General features: G+C 43.6%; 2 protein-coding genes across 2 annotated transcripts; both read right to left on the bottom strand.

Annotated features, from left to right (window-relative positions):
- Positions 1 to 433: 433 nt before the first annotated feature.
- On the bottom strand, positions 434 to 2,247 carry LOC121483265 (ras-related protein Rab-2A-like). The gene is made up of 2 exons (XM_041741664.1): positions 2,007 to 2,247; positions 434 to 1,717 (listed from the first exon to the last, which is right to left on the bottom strand). Exon 2 carries the CDS (start codon positions 1,533 to 1,535, stop codon positions 894 to 896), a length of 642 nt encoding a protein of 213 aa, XP_041597598.1. The 5' UTR covers positions 1,536 to 1,717; positions 2,007 to 2,247; the 3' UTR covers positions 434 to 893.
- Positions 2,248 to 2,988: 741 nt separating this feature from the next.
- Positions 2,989 to 3,369, bottom strand: MPC1L (mitochondrial pyruvate carrier 1 like). Its single transcript, XM_041740391.1, has one exon. The coding sequence runs from the start codon at positions 3,367 to 3,369 to the stop codon at positions 2,989 to 2,991; it is 381 nt and encodes a 126-aa protein (XP_041596325.1).
- Between the last annotated feature and the right edge of the window lie 12,658 nt (positions 3,370 to 16,027).

Raw genomic sequence — 16,027 nt, 5'->3', positions numbered from 1 at the left:
AGTCCTCATAATGTACCATCTAAATATGGACATTCATTCTTCTTGGAGTCACTTAGGTGTAGGGAGTTCTTGCTTCTGCCCATTTCACTCATTATACTGTGTCTCTACCCAACAATATTCATTAAAGCAAACAGATCCTTTTCTGAGAGGTCTTTTTTTCTTTTTCTGAGGAGGTCTTAAAGAAATTGTGGACACATAAGCAAACTTTTGGCATTAAAACAAGGTTAACACATGCATAGCCTTTAGTAATGTATATTAAGCATATTTTCTTGGGCTAGTGACAAGAGAAGATGAACATCTTGTTAACAATGTCAAAAATTTTAAAATTCAGTGTCCAAGCAATTCCTAACAATGCTTCTGTAGCTTTAAGCTCTAAACAGTATAGAATTTATGCAACTGCTTTAAAGAATTCAAGCTTGGTTACACCCAAGCAGGTTAAACTGTATATATGGAAAGTAAATGATAAGTAGAGAATTAAAAGAGGCCTTCCTGTTTTCTTATAGCCTTGAAAATTGACAAACTCTTTGAGGACAGTTCTAGAATATTAAACATTAGGTCACCACAGATGTTGGGAAACTTAACCATACAAGCAGATTTAAAATACTCAAGATGACTTTGTAGTGTTTAGTACAGTTCAGTTCCTAGGTAAGGCGCGAGACAATATTTAATCACATCAATTGACCTAGAAAACAAATGCAAATAGATATGAATACAATCTCCAAAATCTTTTTAAGTGAACATTAACCATTTATTCAAAGTTATACAACAATTCGAAGGATTAAAGCCTTGTGACATAAAGCCATTTCGAATAGTTTCAGGTCTCAGCTGAGCAAGGGAGAGTGAGAGGAAGTGAGAAGCCGAATTTGGGCAGCGAGACAGTAAAAAGGGTGGACTCAACAGCAGCCTCCCCCGCCCTGCTGTCCTCCGTGATGGCCTACATGTATGGCATTAGTAGCAGCAGCGTGCTGAAGGCCAATTTTAACACCATTTGCCTCGTTGTTAATGTCAAGGACTCCTTCTTGGATTTTCTCATAGATTTCTTTTGCTGTATTAATAAATGCCTCTTCTACATTGGAGGCAGTCTTAGCAGAAGTTTCCATGAAGATAAGTCCATGTTCTCGTGCAAAAGCTTCCCCTTCCTCTTTGTTTACTTCCCTTCTAGATTCTAAATCACTTTTATTGCCAATAAGCATAATGACCATGTTGGAATTGGAATAATGGCGGGCATCTTCCAACCAGGTTGTCAAGTGGTTGAATGTATCTCTCCTTGTGATATCATACACTAGTAACGCCCCTGCCGCGCCTCTGTAATATGACCTCGTGATGGAACGAAAGGACTCTTGCCCTGCCGTATCCCATATCTGAAGTTTTATCCGTTTCCCATCGATAGTTATCATTCGAGCGCCAAACTCTACACCGATAGTCAGGTCATGCACTGGCTGAAACCTCTTGTCCGTAAACTGCAGCAATAAGCATGATTTACCAACACCCGTGTCGCCGATGATGATGTACTTGAAGAGATAGGCGTAGGCCATGGCGTTCGGTGTCTGGGCACACGGCTCCTCCTCCGGCCCCTGCTCCTCCTCCTTCTCGGAGCCCCTCACCCTGGCGCCGCTCTCAGCCTGGAAACACCAGGCCCCGCCCACCGCAGCCGTCGCGGTCAGCCGCCGGGAGTCAGGGGCCGACCGAGCTCAGTCGAACAATCTGCATTTGAAATCTTTAACAAAAGTAGAGTTTAAGTGCTCTTCCCCCCGTACACCACTCTGGAACTTCCCACATCCTCCAGAGGCAGGAGATCTGAGGTCAAACCCTACAGTGTAGCCTCTGTGGCAGGAACAATGGCCTTACACCCAAAGCCCCGCCCTTCTCTTTCCCCACCTCATTCAACCTGACTTAAGTCCTTAGCACCCACACGATAACCAGGGGGACACTGTGGCCTAAAACTGTTGACCACTGACCCTCACCCCCAACCCTAACTAGCTTTCAACACAGGGTAATAGGCTTACCCGTTTTACGGACTGCCATTTCCTCCTTTTTTAGGCATGAAGAAGAAAGGCAGCGATGGTGATTTCGTCGTTTTAATATTCTATTTACCTAGAATTCAGAGTTCGGGGCAACTGACTTCAGAGTTGTTTATCCTGTTTCCATGGTAATTATAATCGCTCTCCAATCACCAAGAGATTCTAGGTTCTCTTAAAAAGTACTTTTGAGGGCAGCCCGGGTGGCTCAACAGTTTAGCGCCTCCTTCAGCCCAGGGGGTGATCCCGGAAACCTGGGATGGAGTCCCGTGATCCTGGAAACCTGGGATCGAGTCCCACGTGGGGCTCCCTCCATGGAGCCTGCTTCTCCCTCTGCCCCTCTGTGTCTCTCATAAATAAATAAAATTTTTTTTAAAAAGTACTTTTGAAAAGTCTAACCTGTATTTCATTGAATTCGTTTAAACCCCTTCGAGGTAGTTCCCTCAGTAGAAATAGCTCCCGACTTATTTTTCCCGTAAAGAGATTGTCTATACCAAGTTTTCAAAATCATGTATGACACTAAGCACCATTATTTGGTCTGGAGGCCCGAAACAAGTAAAGAAACAAGTAACGAAACACGATCTCAGGGGCATTTTCATTCAGTTTTCCTCCCCTGTAAAAACTAACCCTCGAGGTGCCGGTCCCGTGAAGAGGAAAACCAGCCAATCTACCCTCACCTAAATAAGTTTCTTTCCAGATGACGAAATAAACAACACTACACCTTCAGTTCTGTGCTATTTTCTATTTCTTAATAAGCAAACTGCAGGTTTAAATCAGAGTCGCACTGTTTCTTTGTTTTTGTTTTTTATTAGACTCAAAACCAAACTTCATTGGTCTTTTCTTCAGGGAGGACAACAGGTCAGGGCTTGCAAGCTGCCGAGATTTGATAGGGCCTTCTCAGCCAGATTTCGGGACCACAGGTTGGGGCTGGCGGCGGGCTGTCTAGCAGAAGTCATCATCCTCAAAGTTGCTAACAGCTGGTGAGACCGGCGGTGGCGGCAGCAGAGGCCGCAGCAGCCCCCACGGCGTCCCCGCCGTACTGGTGAATTAGGTAGCGGCTCACCTGCACACTCTGCACCACCACGTTGGTGCTATGGCACGCCAGCAGCAGCAAGTTTCGAGGCTGTACACGGTAGGCAAAACGCATGAATGCCATTGAGTAGAAGATAAGTGCTGTCGTCATAGGGCCACTGATTATGGTAGGAGATGCGTTCATGTCCTTAATGGCGGCCAGCGGTAGGCCCCAGTTGGCCAGGGGACCCCAGAAGTGCGTGCTGGTCACGTAGTCCCGGAACTCCTTGGTCTTCATATAGTCTCTCACCCTCTGCCACAGTCCCGCCACCATCGCCATGATCGCTCAGCTGTGGGAGTGACAATAAAATAACAGGCAGCCTATGATGACGTGGGACGCCGGGCCTACCCCGTGCAGCGTGGGCCCACCGGCCCTTGGCTTCCCGCCTTCGCACCTTCGCGTGGCTGCCATAAAGCGCTCCACACAGCATGTGCGGCTGTCGTTGCGTGCCTGTGGGCGCGGGAGGTGTAAGCACTCCCCCACGCCTTCGCGTGACTGCCGTAAAGTGCATCGGACAGGCACGTACCGCTGTCAGGTAAACCTCTGGGCGAGAGGCACGGCCTCGCCGTCACGCTTGAGCAGGGCTGCGGTAAAGTGTGCAGAGCCTGAGTGCTCTCCTGTGTGCGTACGTCTGTTTCTCTAGCAAAAGTGAAGCCGCAGCCTCGTCTTTCATTCGCCGTTGTGCTGAGACCACCGTAAGACTCTCAGGGCCCCATGCACCACCAGGGAGGTGAGCGTCCAGATATGTGTTTCTCCTTAACTACCCAAAGGGAAATTTGCTTGTTTTGCCCAGTCTGTGGACTGTGTTGACTAGATGTTGATAGGAAATCCTACAACCAGGTCCACAATGTTAGTCCTGAGTTAGTTTTCCTGAGTGTTGCAGATATAGTGACATGTCACCCCTAGATATTTCTGTATCTGACTCTTAGTAAGGACATTCTCCTCCTTAACCACAGTACAGTAATCCACTCAGATACTTAACATTAGGTACACTACTATTTAATATGCAGTGCATACTTAAGTTTTATAGTTTCATAGCTGTTTTTTTTCTTTCTTGTTGGAAAAGGGAGATCCAATCAAGATTCATATTTAGTTACCTCTTTTAGATTGACTCCCTTAACCTAGAGGAGCTCCTTCCCCCTTTTTTTGTCTTTCATGACACTGACATTTTTAAAGAATATAAGTCAATGGTTTTTCACAATATCCTTAATTTGGATTTATGTGTTTTCTCATAATTAGATTTATTTTTTAAATATTTATTTATTATTTATTTATGATAGACATAGAGAGAGAGGCAGAGACACAGGAGGAGGGAGAAGCAGGCTCCATGCCAGGAGCCTGATGCGGGATTCGATCCCGGGACTACAGGATCGTGCCCCGGGTCAAAGGCAGGCGCCAAACCACTGAGCCACCCAGGGATTCCCTCATAATTAGATTTAGATTAAACACTTCAGGGCAAGAACACTACACATGTGATGGTGTGTCCTTAGTGCATCACAGTGGAAGAAGGCACATGATGTCACTGTTACAATATCATTGGTGACATTAAGTTTGATTATTTGTTTTGTTTTTATTTTTGTCTTTTAAGTTTGATTATTTGGTTAAGGCTTTGTCTACCACATTTCTCCCCCTCTGTAATCAACAAAAATCCAAGAGGAGTTCTACTCCAACAGTCTTTCACCTAACAGTTAATATCCATTGATGAAAATTCTTTAAGATTTTATTTATGTATTTGAAACACAGAGCACCAGTGGAGTAAGGGGCAGAGGGAGAAGCAGGCTCCCTGCTTGATCCCAGGATCCCGAGATCATGACCTGAGCCAAAGGCAGATACTTAACCAACTGAGCCTCCCAGATAACCCCCATTGATGAAAATTCTTAATGACAAACTGATGGTTATTTTCCAAGTGTTTCCTATTTTTTCCAATTGAAAATAATACCTGTTAAAAAGTAATTAAATATACATTGAGGTACTGATACTTTAGTGATTTATAAACAAGGCCATGGTATCTTTAAAAATTAATACATTCATTATCTTTTGTTTATTTACATCCCAAATATTTTGTAAATGTAGTTTAAAATGTATAGTTTAGCCATTGCTCAAAAGGAAGCAGCATAATTTTTAGATAACCTTTTTAAAATGCTGGGCTTCCAAATATGGAGGACTAATATACTAGAGTAAATTAGTTCAGTATAAGTTTGAATTAATAAATCAGCAACCATGAATTGAATGACATTTTAGGGCTACATCATCAGATGTTTCAGTGTCCTAAAAGAAATGTAAATTACCACTCCTTGTCTGCAAAAATCTTTCAGTAGATCATCTTACTTAGGTTGTTACTTCATTTTGATTACCTGTTGCTGTGTAATAAATCACCCCAGAACTTAGTAGTAGCTTACAACAACAGTCCTTTATTTTACCCATGAATTTGCAATTTGAGTGGGACTCAATAAGCTGTCCTTACCACCAACTGGGGCAGCTCAGTTTGGGACTGGAAGACCCACTTTCAAAATGGCTCACTAACATGGCTGGCAAGTTAATACTGGTTGTTGGCTGGTTGCTCAGCTGGTCTGTTCCTTTCCTCAAGCTGCTTGTACTTCCTCAGAGTATGGTGGCCACGCTCCAAAAATAAGCATAACGGGAGAATCAAATAGGAGCTATGTGGTAGGCACAATTTTACCCCCGTGACCCTTGCCCTGGCATATGCCCCCTGAGTTGGGTGAGACCTACGAATATGATTAGATTTAACTCTCATGATTGTGTGACAAAAGGGATTTTGCAGGTGTAAGTAAGTTCCCAAATCAGTTGACCTTAAGATAGGGAGATTCTATATGTGGGCCTGATCTAATCACTGAAGTCGTTTAAATCTGGGTCCATTCTAAAAGCCAGAAACAGAGGATGTCAGAGATTTGAAGCGTTCGAGGGATTTGATGCGAGGGAGATTTACAGCTGGCTTTGAGGGTGGAGTTGGACATGTTAGCAAGGAATTTGGGGGGAACTTTTAGGAGCTGAGTGCAGCCTCTGCTGATAGCCAGCAAGGAGAGGCGGACCTCAAGTCCTGCTGTCACAAAGAACTGCATTCTGCCAACAACGTGAATAAGCTTGGAAGTGGATTTTCCCCTAGATGCCCCCAGGCAACTCAGTCCAGCCAACACCTTCAATTCAACCTGGTGACTCCTGGAGCAGAGAAACCACCCATGCTGTGCCTAGAATTCTGACCTATGGACTGAGCTAACAATAGCAGATACTGTTTTAAGTCACTGAGTATGTGGTCATCTGTTGTGTCACAATAGGAAAACGGTATCAGCTAGATTGGCTTTTGTGATCTAGCCTCAGAAGTCACATAACATCACTTTCTCCAATCACAAGCCCACTCAAAGTCAATGAGAGAGGACACAGACCCATCTCTTAAAGGCAGGCGTGTCAGAGTCACACTTTTAGAAAAGCATATGGGATGGGAAATAGCGTGGCCCCTTTGGTAAATAACAGTTTACCATATTACTTAACTTGAAATCACATAGTTCTGGACCATTGGAGTTGAAAGGATCTCACGGGTTATTTGTAAAATGGAGGTAGTGGTCCCTAACTCACAGCACCCATGTGAGATTTCAGTGTATTAATCTTTGTTTGGTGCTTAGTCTAGGGCCTGGCATATAATATGTGCTCAGTACATTTCTATTATCATTGTTATCCACTCCAACCCCTCATTTTATAAATAAGGCATGAAGCCTTTAAGACATCATGTTATTTGCCATGATGACATAGTGAATTTGCAGTACACCAGTATTAAGATTTCCTATTTCTCACATCAGTCCTCTACACAAATCATTTTAACATCTGATGTGTTTCTGTCTTTCCACCTATGTTGTAAGTTCCCTCAGACCAGGGAAAATATCACCAAAGGAAACATTCCTTCTCCCGAGGAGCCTCTTTTAATGTGCCGACTGGACCTGGTCCAAATTGAACAAGACAAGGTCTACCTTTCAGTAGGGATTTTACAGCCAGAGAAATGGAGGTACAGACAATGTGTGACTTTCCTGGTTGGTTCCAGGCCAGTAGATGCTGGCTGAATACAGTCTTTGTATAAGGTTTGTGCCTGGTAGATATTTGTTGGTATTTAGAGTTGCAATAAATGGCCCCAGAGGTAAGGCATGGTCATAGAGCTTGGCCAGCACATGAAGAGAAACTGGAGTGGGTATACGGGGCTAGGAATGAGCAAAGCTATAAGAATCCTACTTGCCTGAAGCAAAGATAGTGACAAAAGAATTTTAGGATTAGAGAACATAAGTAATATTACTGCACCCAAGTTTGGCTGCCTACTGCCTGGAAGGCTAGTACTCAAGAGATGAATGTTGATTAGAAAGGAATATGAGCTCTATTCAGGTGACTGGCCACCCGGGGAGAAGGTAGACTCTTGTTCAAAAGCCGACTTTGGGGGCACCTGAGTGGGTCATTGGCTGCGCATCTGCCTTTGGCTTAGGTCATGATCCTGGGGTCCTGGGCTCGAGTCCTACACTGAACTCCGTGCATGGAGCCTCTCCCTCTGCCTATGTCTCTGTCTCTCTCTGTGTGTCTCTCATGAATAAATAAATAAATTCTTAAACAAACAAACAAACAACCTGACTGAGGTTTCTGCCTGGCCCAGAGATTTTTAAAGGGGTTTAATCAATTAAAGGAGTGCAGTGGTCTGTGACTTTTCTTGATTACGTGCAGACTGCATGATGCCAACTACAGAGTTATCTCAGTGCACGGAGGTTGTGCAAGAAATTCTAGAAGTTCCTTGGTGCCCCAGGGGATGAGGGAGGAAGGGGTTGTGCAAGAAGGTCTGGTTCTTTGGTACTTAGGGGGTTGCACAAGAATACTCTGTTCTTTCTGCAAAGGAGGGCAGGGTCTACAGATGCACAGAGGGAGGTCAGTAAAGTCATTTACGTGACCGTAAAAAGAGAAAAACATTTTGCTAAAAGATAAAAGATGTTTTAGCTAATCAGAAAGCTGAGGCAGCCTCAAACAGACTTGCTAGCCTCTGTGGCCTGGGAAAGTTCTGCTCCTTCATTCCCCAAGTCCAGTGGTCTGCAAATCTCAAAGTACATTAGTTCTGTGACAGATCAAAGGCCTTAGTTCAGCAAGCCAGGAGCGTGTTAACCTGAAGCAAGTCAGCCCAGCTGGGTGCTCTGACGGTAATGCTGGCCAGTGACTACCCTTCCCCATGGGTAAATTAGCCTTGCTGCGAATTTCACTGGGTTTTAATGCAGGAGACTAAAGAGCTAAAGGTTTATCATTATTTTACTTTACTTTTTATTATTTTTTAAGATTTTATTTATTTATTCATGAGAGACACAGAGAGAGAGAGGTAGAGACATAGGCAGAGAGAGAAGCAGGCTTCCTCTGAGGAGCCCCACACAGTACTCGATCCCAGGACCCTGACGTTAACAACTCTAGCCTGACATGACCCTTCAATGAGCTCCAGTGCAGTGGACCACAGTAGAGCACATCTTTTTATTTTAACTGTTCTTCTGAACTTTTTATTTAAAATTTTTTTTAAAGATTTTATTTATTCATTCATGATAGACAGACAGAGAGAGAGAGAGAGAGAGAGAGGCAGAGACACAGGCAGAGGGAGAAGCAGGATCCATGCCAGGAGCCCGATGCGGGACTTGATCCCGGGACTCCAGGATCGCGCCCTGGGCCAAAGGCAGGCGCCAAACCACTGAGCAACCCAGGGATCCCCTTTAAAAATTTTTTAAAAAAAGATTTTATTTATTTGAGAGAGAGCATGCACAAGGAGGGGGAAGGGCAGAGGGAGAGGGAGAAGCAGGCTCCCTCACGACCTGAGCCAAAGGTAAGATGCTTCACCAACTGAGCCACCCAGGTGCCCCTGAACTTATTTTGAAATAATTTCAAGCTCATAGAAAAGTTAAAACAATTTAAAGTATGTATAACATTGGCTCAGTGTGTGATTCCAGGACCTTGGGATTGAGTCTTACATCAGGTTCCCTGCAGGGAGCCTGCTTCTCCCTCTGCCTATGTCTCTATCTGCCTTTCTCTCTGTGTCTCTCATGAATAAATAAATCTTAAAAATTAAGCAAGTATAACAAAGCAAGAAGTGCCAAAAGAACACCCACATATCCTTCGCTGAGATTTACCCAACTCTCAACATTGTGCAACATCCCCTGTAAAGTTCTCTCTCCCTCGAAGGGTATTTCTTAAGAACATCAGTGTGCATTTCCTAAGCATACGGAGGCTCGTGGCTTTCTTTTACATTACCACAGGATACCCATCAGAATCAAGACATTTCACAGTATAATACCATAATCTGTAGTTCTACTTCACATTTTGTTCCTTGTCCCAATAATGGCCTGTATCACCATTTTGTTTTCCTAGTCCCGGATACAGACCAGGATGACACACTGCATCTAATTGTGATGTCTCTTTCATCTCCTTCCATCTGGAACACTTCTGCCTTCCTCTGCCCTTCTTTGGTGTTCACAACCTTGACATTTTAGAATAGTACAGGCCAGCTGTTGGGTAGAATGTCTCTCAATTTGGGTTCATTTGATGTTCCTTCGTGACTGTCTTCAGGGTGTTCATTTTGGGCAGGAACCCCATGAGAGCATTGTGTCCCTCACTGCATTAGTCCCATTCGGAGGCACATGATGTCTGTGTGTCTGCTTATTAGTGATAGTAAGGCAGTATTTGCCAGGATTCTCCACCATAAAGTCTGTGTTTTCCCCTTTGTAAAAAGTAGTTTATGGGGAGATACTTTGAGATGATGTAAATATCTATTTTCTCATCAGATATTTAACCTACTAATTTTAGCATTCATTGCTGATTCTTGCCTGAATTGTTACTCTAATGATGGTGACATTCTAGTTTGTATTTTTTGTTTTTTTATTTTTATTTCTTAAAAAGATTTTATTTATTTGAGAGGGAGCTAGTGAGAAAGCACAAACTGGGGGAGGGGCAGAGGGAGAAGCAGACTCACCGCTGAGCAGGGATCCTGACTGTGGAGCTGGGTCCCAGCACCCTGGGATCATGACCTGAGTCGAAGGTAGATGCTTAATGACTAAGGTACCCAGGTGACCCTATTTTTTATTTAAAAATTTTTTTAAAGTATTTTATTTATTTATTCATGACACACACACACACAGAGAGAGAGAGAGAGAGAGAGGCAGAGACACAGGCAGAGGGAGAAGCAGGCTCCACACAAAGAGCCCGATGTGGGACTCGATCCTGGGACTCTGGGATCACACCCTGAGCCGAAGGCAGACACTCAACCGCTGAGCCCCCCAGGCGTCCCTATTTTCTTATTTTTAAAGATTTATTTATTTATTTAAGAGACAGTATGTGGGCATGCAAGCGTGGGTGGTGGTGGGGGGGAAGCAGAGGGAGAGAGAATCCTGAAGCCAACTCCCCGCTGAGCATGGAGCCCAACCTGGGGGCTCGATCCTAGGATCTAGAGATCATGACTTGAGCCAAAACCAAGAGTCTGATGCTTAAACGACTGAGCCATCTAGGCGCCCCAGCAACACTGTATGTATTTCATTAAAGTTGCCCTGGAATGCTAGCCAACACTTCCAAAACCTATGACTATTCATGAATTACAGCTGTGAAAACTGAACATTTAAGGCTTGGGTGTTTTATGGAACAGAAAATTTTTTTTTCTTTGTCACATCTATACTGATCTCCTTGGAATATTTGCTCTTAAATTCTACCAAAGGGAATAAATAGCAGAGTGCCTCAAGAAAAGCCAGATGAATAAAACAATAAGCAGATATATTGGCTCTGCTATTTTCAGTAAATGCTGAAAGTAATTTTAGAATTGTCTGTGGGCCTGATTCTAATCTTTTGCCTTTATGTATGCTCTTTTTTGTCCTGAGGACACAGCGGCTAAAGGATGGGTTGGGGGGATTTTTCAGTGGCTATGAGAAAGTCAGTTAAGTGTGTTGTAGCTCACATTCTCTAGCTATAAAGTGGGTTGTTGCCTGGCCTGGGTCCCTGGGTGTGATCAAGTGGCAGGAGGGGGTAGGTTGGGTCCAGCCCCCACCAAACAGTTGCTTTTGTTGGATTTCTGCCTTCTTCACACGTCCTCCGACCAGGTCCATGGCAAATGGACCAGGAATAAACTGGGAAACGGAGCAAGAGGCTGCAAAGCCTCCCTCCACCTGCTTCTTTTGCCAGGGCCTCATTGGAAGGTCTGCCATTGGAAATAGCTCAGTGCTACCTTCTCATACTTCTTTGCCCCAGAAATGAAGACCCCCCCCTTTTTTTTTAAACCTTTGAGTGAGTGGATCATCCAGTATTTTTTTAAATTTATTTTTTATTGGTGTTCAATTTGCCAACATACAGAATAACACCCAGTGCTCATCCCATCAAGTGTCCCCCTTAGTGCTCGTCACCCAGTCACCCCCACCTCCCGCCCACCTCCCTTTCTACCACCCTTAGTTCATTTCCCAGAGTTAGGAGTCTCTCATGTTCTGTCTCCTTTTCTGATATTTCCCACTTATTTTTTCTCCTTTCCCCTTTATTCCCTTTCACTATTTTCTATATTCCCCAAATGAATGAGACCATATAATGCTTGTCCTTCTCTGGAAGGACTTATTTATTTTATTTTTTTTTTGGCATAGCACAAACACATTTATTTACTAACCAAAGGAATGATTCTAATTAAATCAACACTTTGAAATAGTTGCATGTAAAATGTTTGTGGTAAAGGTAATTGAACACAGTAATGAAAAAAAAGCAGTATGGAGATTTGCTCATTGAACTGAGCTTGTTCATCCTCACAGCTAATTCCTGTCCAAAATGATGATGGAATTTTTACTCTACTTTTTCATAGATCCGCGTACAGGTGACATTGTTCATGACGCATTCCACCACCAATTTCCCATCTTCCAACTTTCTTGTTATTGTGCTTTCCTTCTCATCCCATTACTGATGTTGAACCAATGCACCGTCTGTGAAGTTGCAGGCAGTCTGAGTTTTTCTGCCATCAGCTGTAGTTTCTTCAAACTTCTCTCCCAGATTACACGAAAACTGTGTTGTTTTCAAAGTGCTCTCAGTTTTTATGGTGAGGTTTTTGCCGTCAGAAGAGATGATACAATCTGGTTTGGCCACTGCACCCACTTTTCACAGAGCCATTCCCACTCCTACTTCCTTCATATATTCACTTCCATCCACGTCGAAGCAAATGGTGGGTATTTGTCGTTTCTAATGGCTGAGTAATATTCCATTATATACAAAGACCACATCTTCTTTATCCATTCATCCAGTATTTTAAGTTCTACAAAAATAGGCACATGGGTGGCCGGGTCAGTTGAGCATCTGCTTTCAGCTCAGGTTGTAATCTCAGGGTCCCAAGATCCAGCCCCATGTTGGGCTTCCTGCTCAGTGGGGAGTCTGCTCCTCCCTCTCCCTCGGCATTCCCTCCCCTCTGTTGTGCTCTCTCTCTCTTTCAAATAAATAAAATCTAAAAAAAAATTAAAATATAAGTAAATTCTACAAAAACATAAAACTTTGAATTTTGAAAACTTTGGCAAGTATTTCACATTGACCAAAAAGTTATAAGAATACAGAAAACCCTTGTCCCTTTACTCAGATTGATTCACCAATGGTGGGGTTCCATCAGGGAGGCAGGGCCACTATGAGTGAGTAGGGATTTATTAGAGGGAGTCGATGGAACAGAGCCATGGAAGGAGCTGGGGACGTGATGGTGTCGGAGGTGGGGCCTTGAGGGCAAGAAATCACCAACCAGCCATCGTGAGGAGCCAGGCCTGTTGAACTGCCAAAGTAGGGCATAGAGTGCTGGAAGGGAGTCTGGCAGACAGGCCCAGGGTGGGGTGGGGGTCGGGGCCTCTTGCCTCTGAGGTGTTGCAGCCAAGAGTCTGGTGACAGGCCCGGGCATTGGGGCTCTGTTGTTCAGTAAGACCCGCAGTTAGGAAGAAGGGCTGGCCTCAACAAACAAGCTGGAATCTGCCAACACATCTGTGTCTTCCACTGTGTTTGATCCTGAATGCCTTCAGAGAGTCCTTTTTTGACTTCCGTATGCCACATCTCTTATGTGGAACCATATGAGGAAGGGGATTCTGGGAATCAGAGCTCTGGCTCAGCCAGGCTGACACAGTACAGACCACCCCAACCAATTTAAAACTTTCCCATGTTTGTTTTATCATTTTCTTTGTAGGTGTGTGTGTGTGTACGTGTGTCCCTATATGTGTTGTGTATGTACTACATATGTATGTCCAAACGGTACATTACTACATATTTTCTCTGAAGCATTTGAGAGAAGAACAAAGAGCTTTTCTCACATAACCACAGTAATCACTGATATAACATTGTATACAGTACTTTATGCAGTTTCAGGCCCTCTTTCAGTTTTGTCACCTGTCCCAGTGATGTCCTTTATAGCATCCTTTCCTTCAGTACAGGATCCACCCCAGTATGCAGGGCATTTCATCTGGAACAGTTCCCCAGCCTTTCTTTACTTGTTATGACCTCCATGTTTTTGGCTTTTAAAAAAGATTTTATTTATTCGTGACAGACAGAGAGAGAGAGGCAGAGACACAGGCAGAGGGAGAAGCAGGCTCCCTGCGGGAAGCCCGATGCGGGACTTGATCCCAGGACCCTGGGATTATGCCCTGATCTGAAGGCAAACACTCAACTGCTGAGCTACCCAGGCATCCTGACCTGCATGTTTTTGAAGAGCCACAGGCCACAGTTAGTTTACAGCATTGTTCCTCAGTTGGGGCCTGCCTGATGTTTCCTCACAGATTGAGGTTACACTTTCTCAGTCAAAATACTTGTCTGTGATCTGTGTCCTCCTCAGAGCACCACACCCAAAAGCACGTGTCTGTCTGCCCCTTGCTGTAGTGGACATTTGGATCACCTAGTCAGAACACTGTCCAGTTTCTCCACTGTAGGGTTATAGCTTTGCCCCTTGCGGCTCATAAATGGTCAGTAGATAGATGCTTTAAAACGTATAAATAGCCTGCTCCTGATCAGACTTTTGCTCCCATAGATTTAGCATCCCTGGATGATTCTTGTCCAAATCAATATTTACTACGATGGATACAAGGTGAGGATTTTCCAGTTCTACCAGTCCTTCCATGTACATGTCAGCATTACTGTACAGAAGAATCTCCTGCTTCCTCCATTTATATACTTACCTATTTATTATTAATACGGTCTTGTGAATTCCTATTTTATTCACTGGGTTAGAATCCTTTACTGTCGTCTTAATTTTGATGCTCCAATTGGTCCATATTTGGACAGTGGGAGCCCTTTGAAGCTATCTCCTCTGACCCCAACATTGAACTACACAAAAAGATACACCCTGCAAAGGCTGTTCCCTCCCAGTTTATTGCATGCTGTTCTCTCTCTCTCTCTCTCTCTCATACACACACAGACACAGACACAGACACACACATAGGTAACTAACATCATTATTTTCTGGTTCATCTTTCCTGTGTTTCCTTTTGCAAAAAATATGGAGATACATGCATATTCACTTATTTCCCCCTTTTTAAAAATATTTTGTTTATTTGAGAGAGAGCATGGGAGAGAGAGAGCTTGAGCCGGGGGAGGAGCAGAGGGAATGGGAGAAGCAGACTCCCTGCCGAGCATGGAGCTCAACATGGGGCTCGATCCCAGAACCCCAAGATCATGACCCGAGCCAAAGGGAGATGCTTAACCAACTGAGTCACCCAGGTGCCCCTATTTCCCCTTTCTTATGCAAATGAGAACAGACTGTTTATATTTTTTTTCACTTTACAATATATCTTAGAAACCATTCCCTATCACCTCATGGAAGTGATACACCTTTTTTTGTTTGTTTACAGCTACACAGTACTCCATTGTGTGGACATGTTATAGTTTCTTTGGCCAGTATCCTTCATTTAGACATTTAGGTAGTTTCTACTACTTTGCAAATATGAATAATCATAAATATCCTTGCACATGTGTATTTTATTGTTATAGGTGTATTTTAAGAGTAAGGCCTGAGAGGGGCACCTGGCTGCCTCAGGAGAGCATGTGGCTCTTGATCTCAGGGTTGTGAGTTCAAGCCCCACATTGGGTGTAGGTTACATACATGCATACATAAACAAACTTAAAAAAATTAAAAAAAAGAGGAAGGCCCTAAAATGTTAATGCTGGGTCAGAGAGTAAATACAAATTTAATTTTATTAGATATTAACAAATTTGCCTTCCATTTTGCATTTTACAATGTTGAGGAGTGTCTGTTCCTCCATAGCCTTGTCAACAGAGTATATTGTCAAGCTTTAGAATGTTTGCTGATGTGACAGTTGAGAAATGGTATCTTATGGTAGTTTTTTTTTTAAACAGTTATATTGAGGTGTAATTCACATACCGTACAATTCATCCATTTAGGGTGCGCAATTCAGTGGTTCTTAGTATAGTCACACAGCTGTACCTCTGTCATCACAATCGGTTCTAGAACATTTTCACCAACCCAAAAAGAAACCCTGTATCCATTAGTAGTCACCCTTCATTCTTCCTTCCTGGAAGCCCCTGGCAATCTCTAAACTACTTTCTGACTCCAAGGAGTTGCCTGTTCTGGAGATTTTGTATAAATGGAAGTAACAGGCTGACTTTTGTGTCTGGCTTCTTTCACTTACAATGTTGTTTTCCAGGTTTATCCATGTTGTGGCATGTAGTAATATTCTATTCCTCATTACAGCGGAATACTATTCCCCTGTGTGCATAGACCATACTTTGTTTATCCATGCATCCATGGATGGACATTTGAGTTGTTTCCACCTTGGACTATTGTGAAAAATGCCACTCTGAACATTTGTGTACAAGTTTATGTGTGGATGTCTCTTGGTTGGCTATCTCTTGGTTGGATACCTAGGAGTGGAGTTCCTGGGTCATGGTAAGCCTGGGTGGCTCAGTGGTTAAGCGTCTGCCTTTGGCTCAGGGC

The sequence above is a fragment of the Vulpes lagopus genome, chromosome X, assembly GCF_018345385.1.
Source record: "Vulpes lagopus strain Blue_001 chromosome X, ASM1834538v1, whole genome shotgun sequence".
NCBI classification, from domain to species: domain Eukaryota; kingdom Metazoa; phylum Chordata; class Mammalia; order Carnivora; family Canidae; genus Vulpes; species Vulpes lagopus.
The sequence above is the reverse complement of the archived record's forward strand: the minus strand, read 5'-3'. Positions and strand labels throughout refer to the sequence as shown.

What these genes read in the sequence shown, in the direction of transcription:
- LOC121483265 (XM_041741664.1), bottom strand. Translation starts at nt 1,535, where the DNA reads ATGGCCTACGCCTATCTCTTCAAGTACATCATCATCGGCGACACGGGT.
- MPC1L (XM_041740391.1), bottom strand. Translation starts at nt 3,369, where the DNA reads ATGGCGATGGTGGCGGGACTGTGGCAGAGGGTGAGAGACTATATGAAG.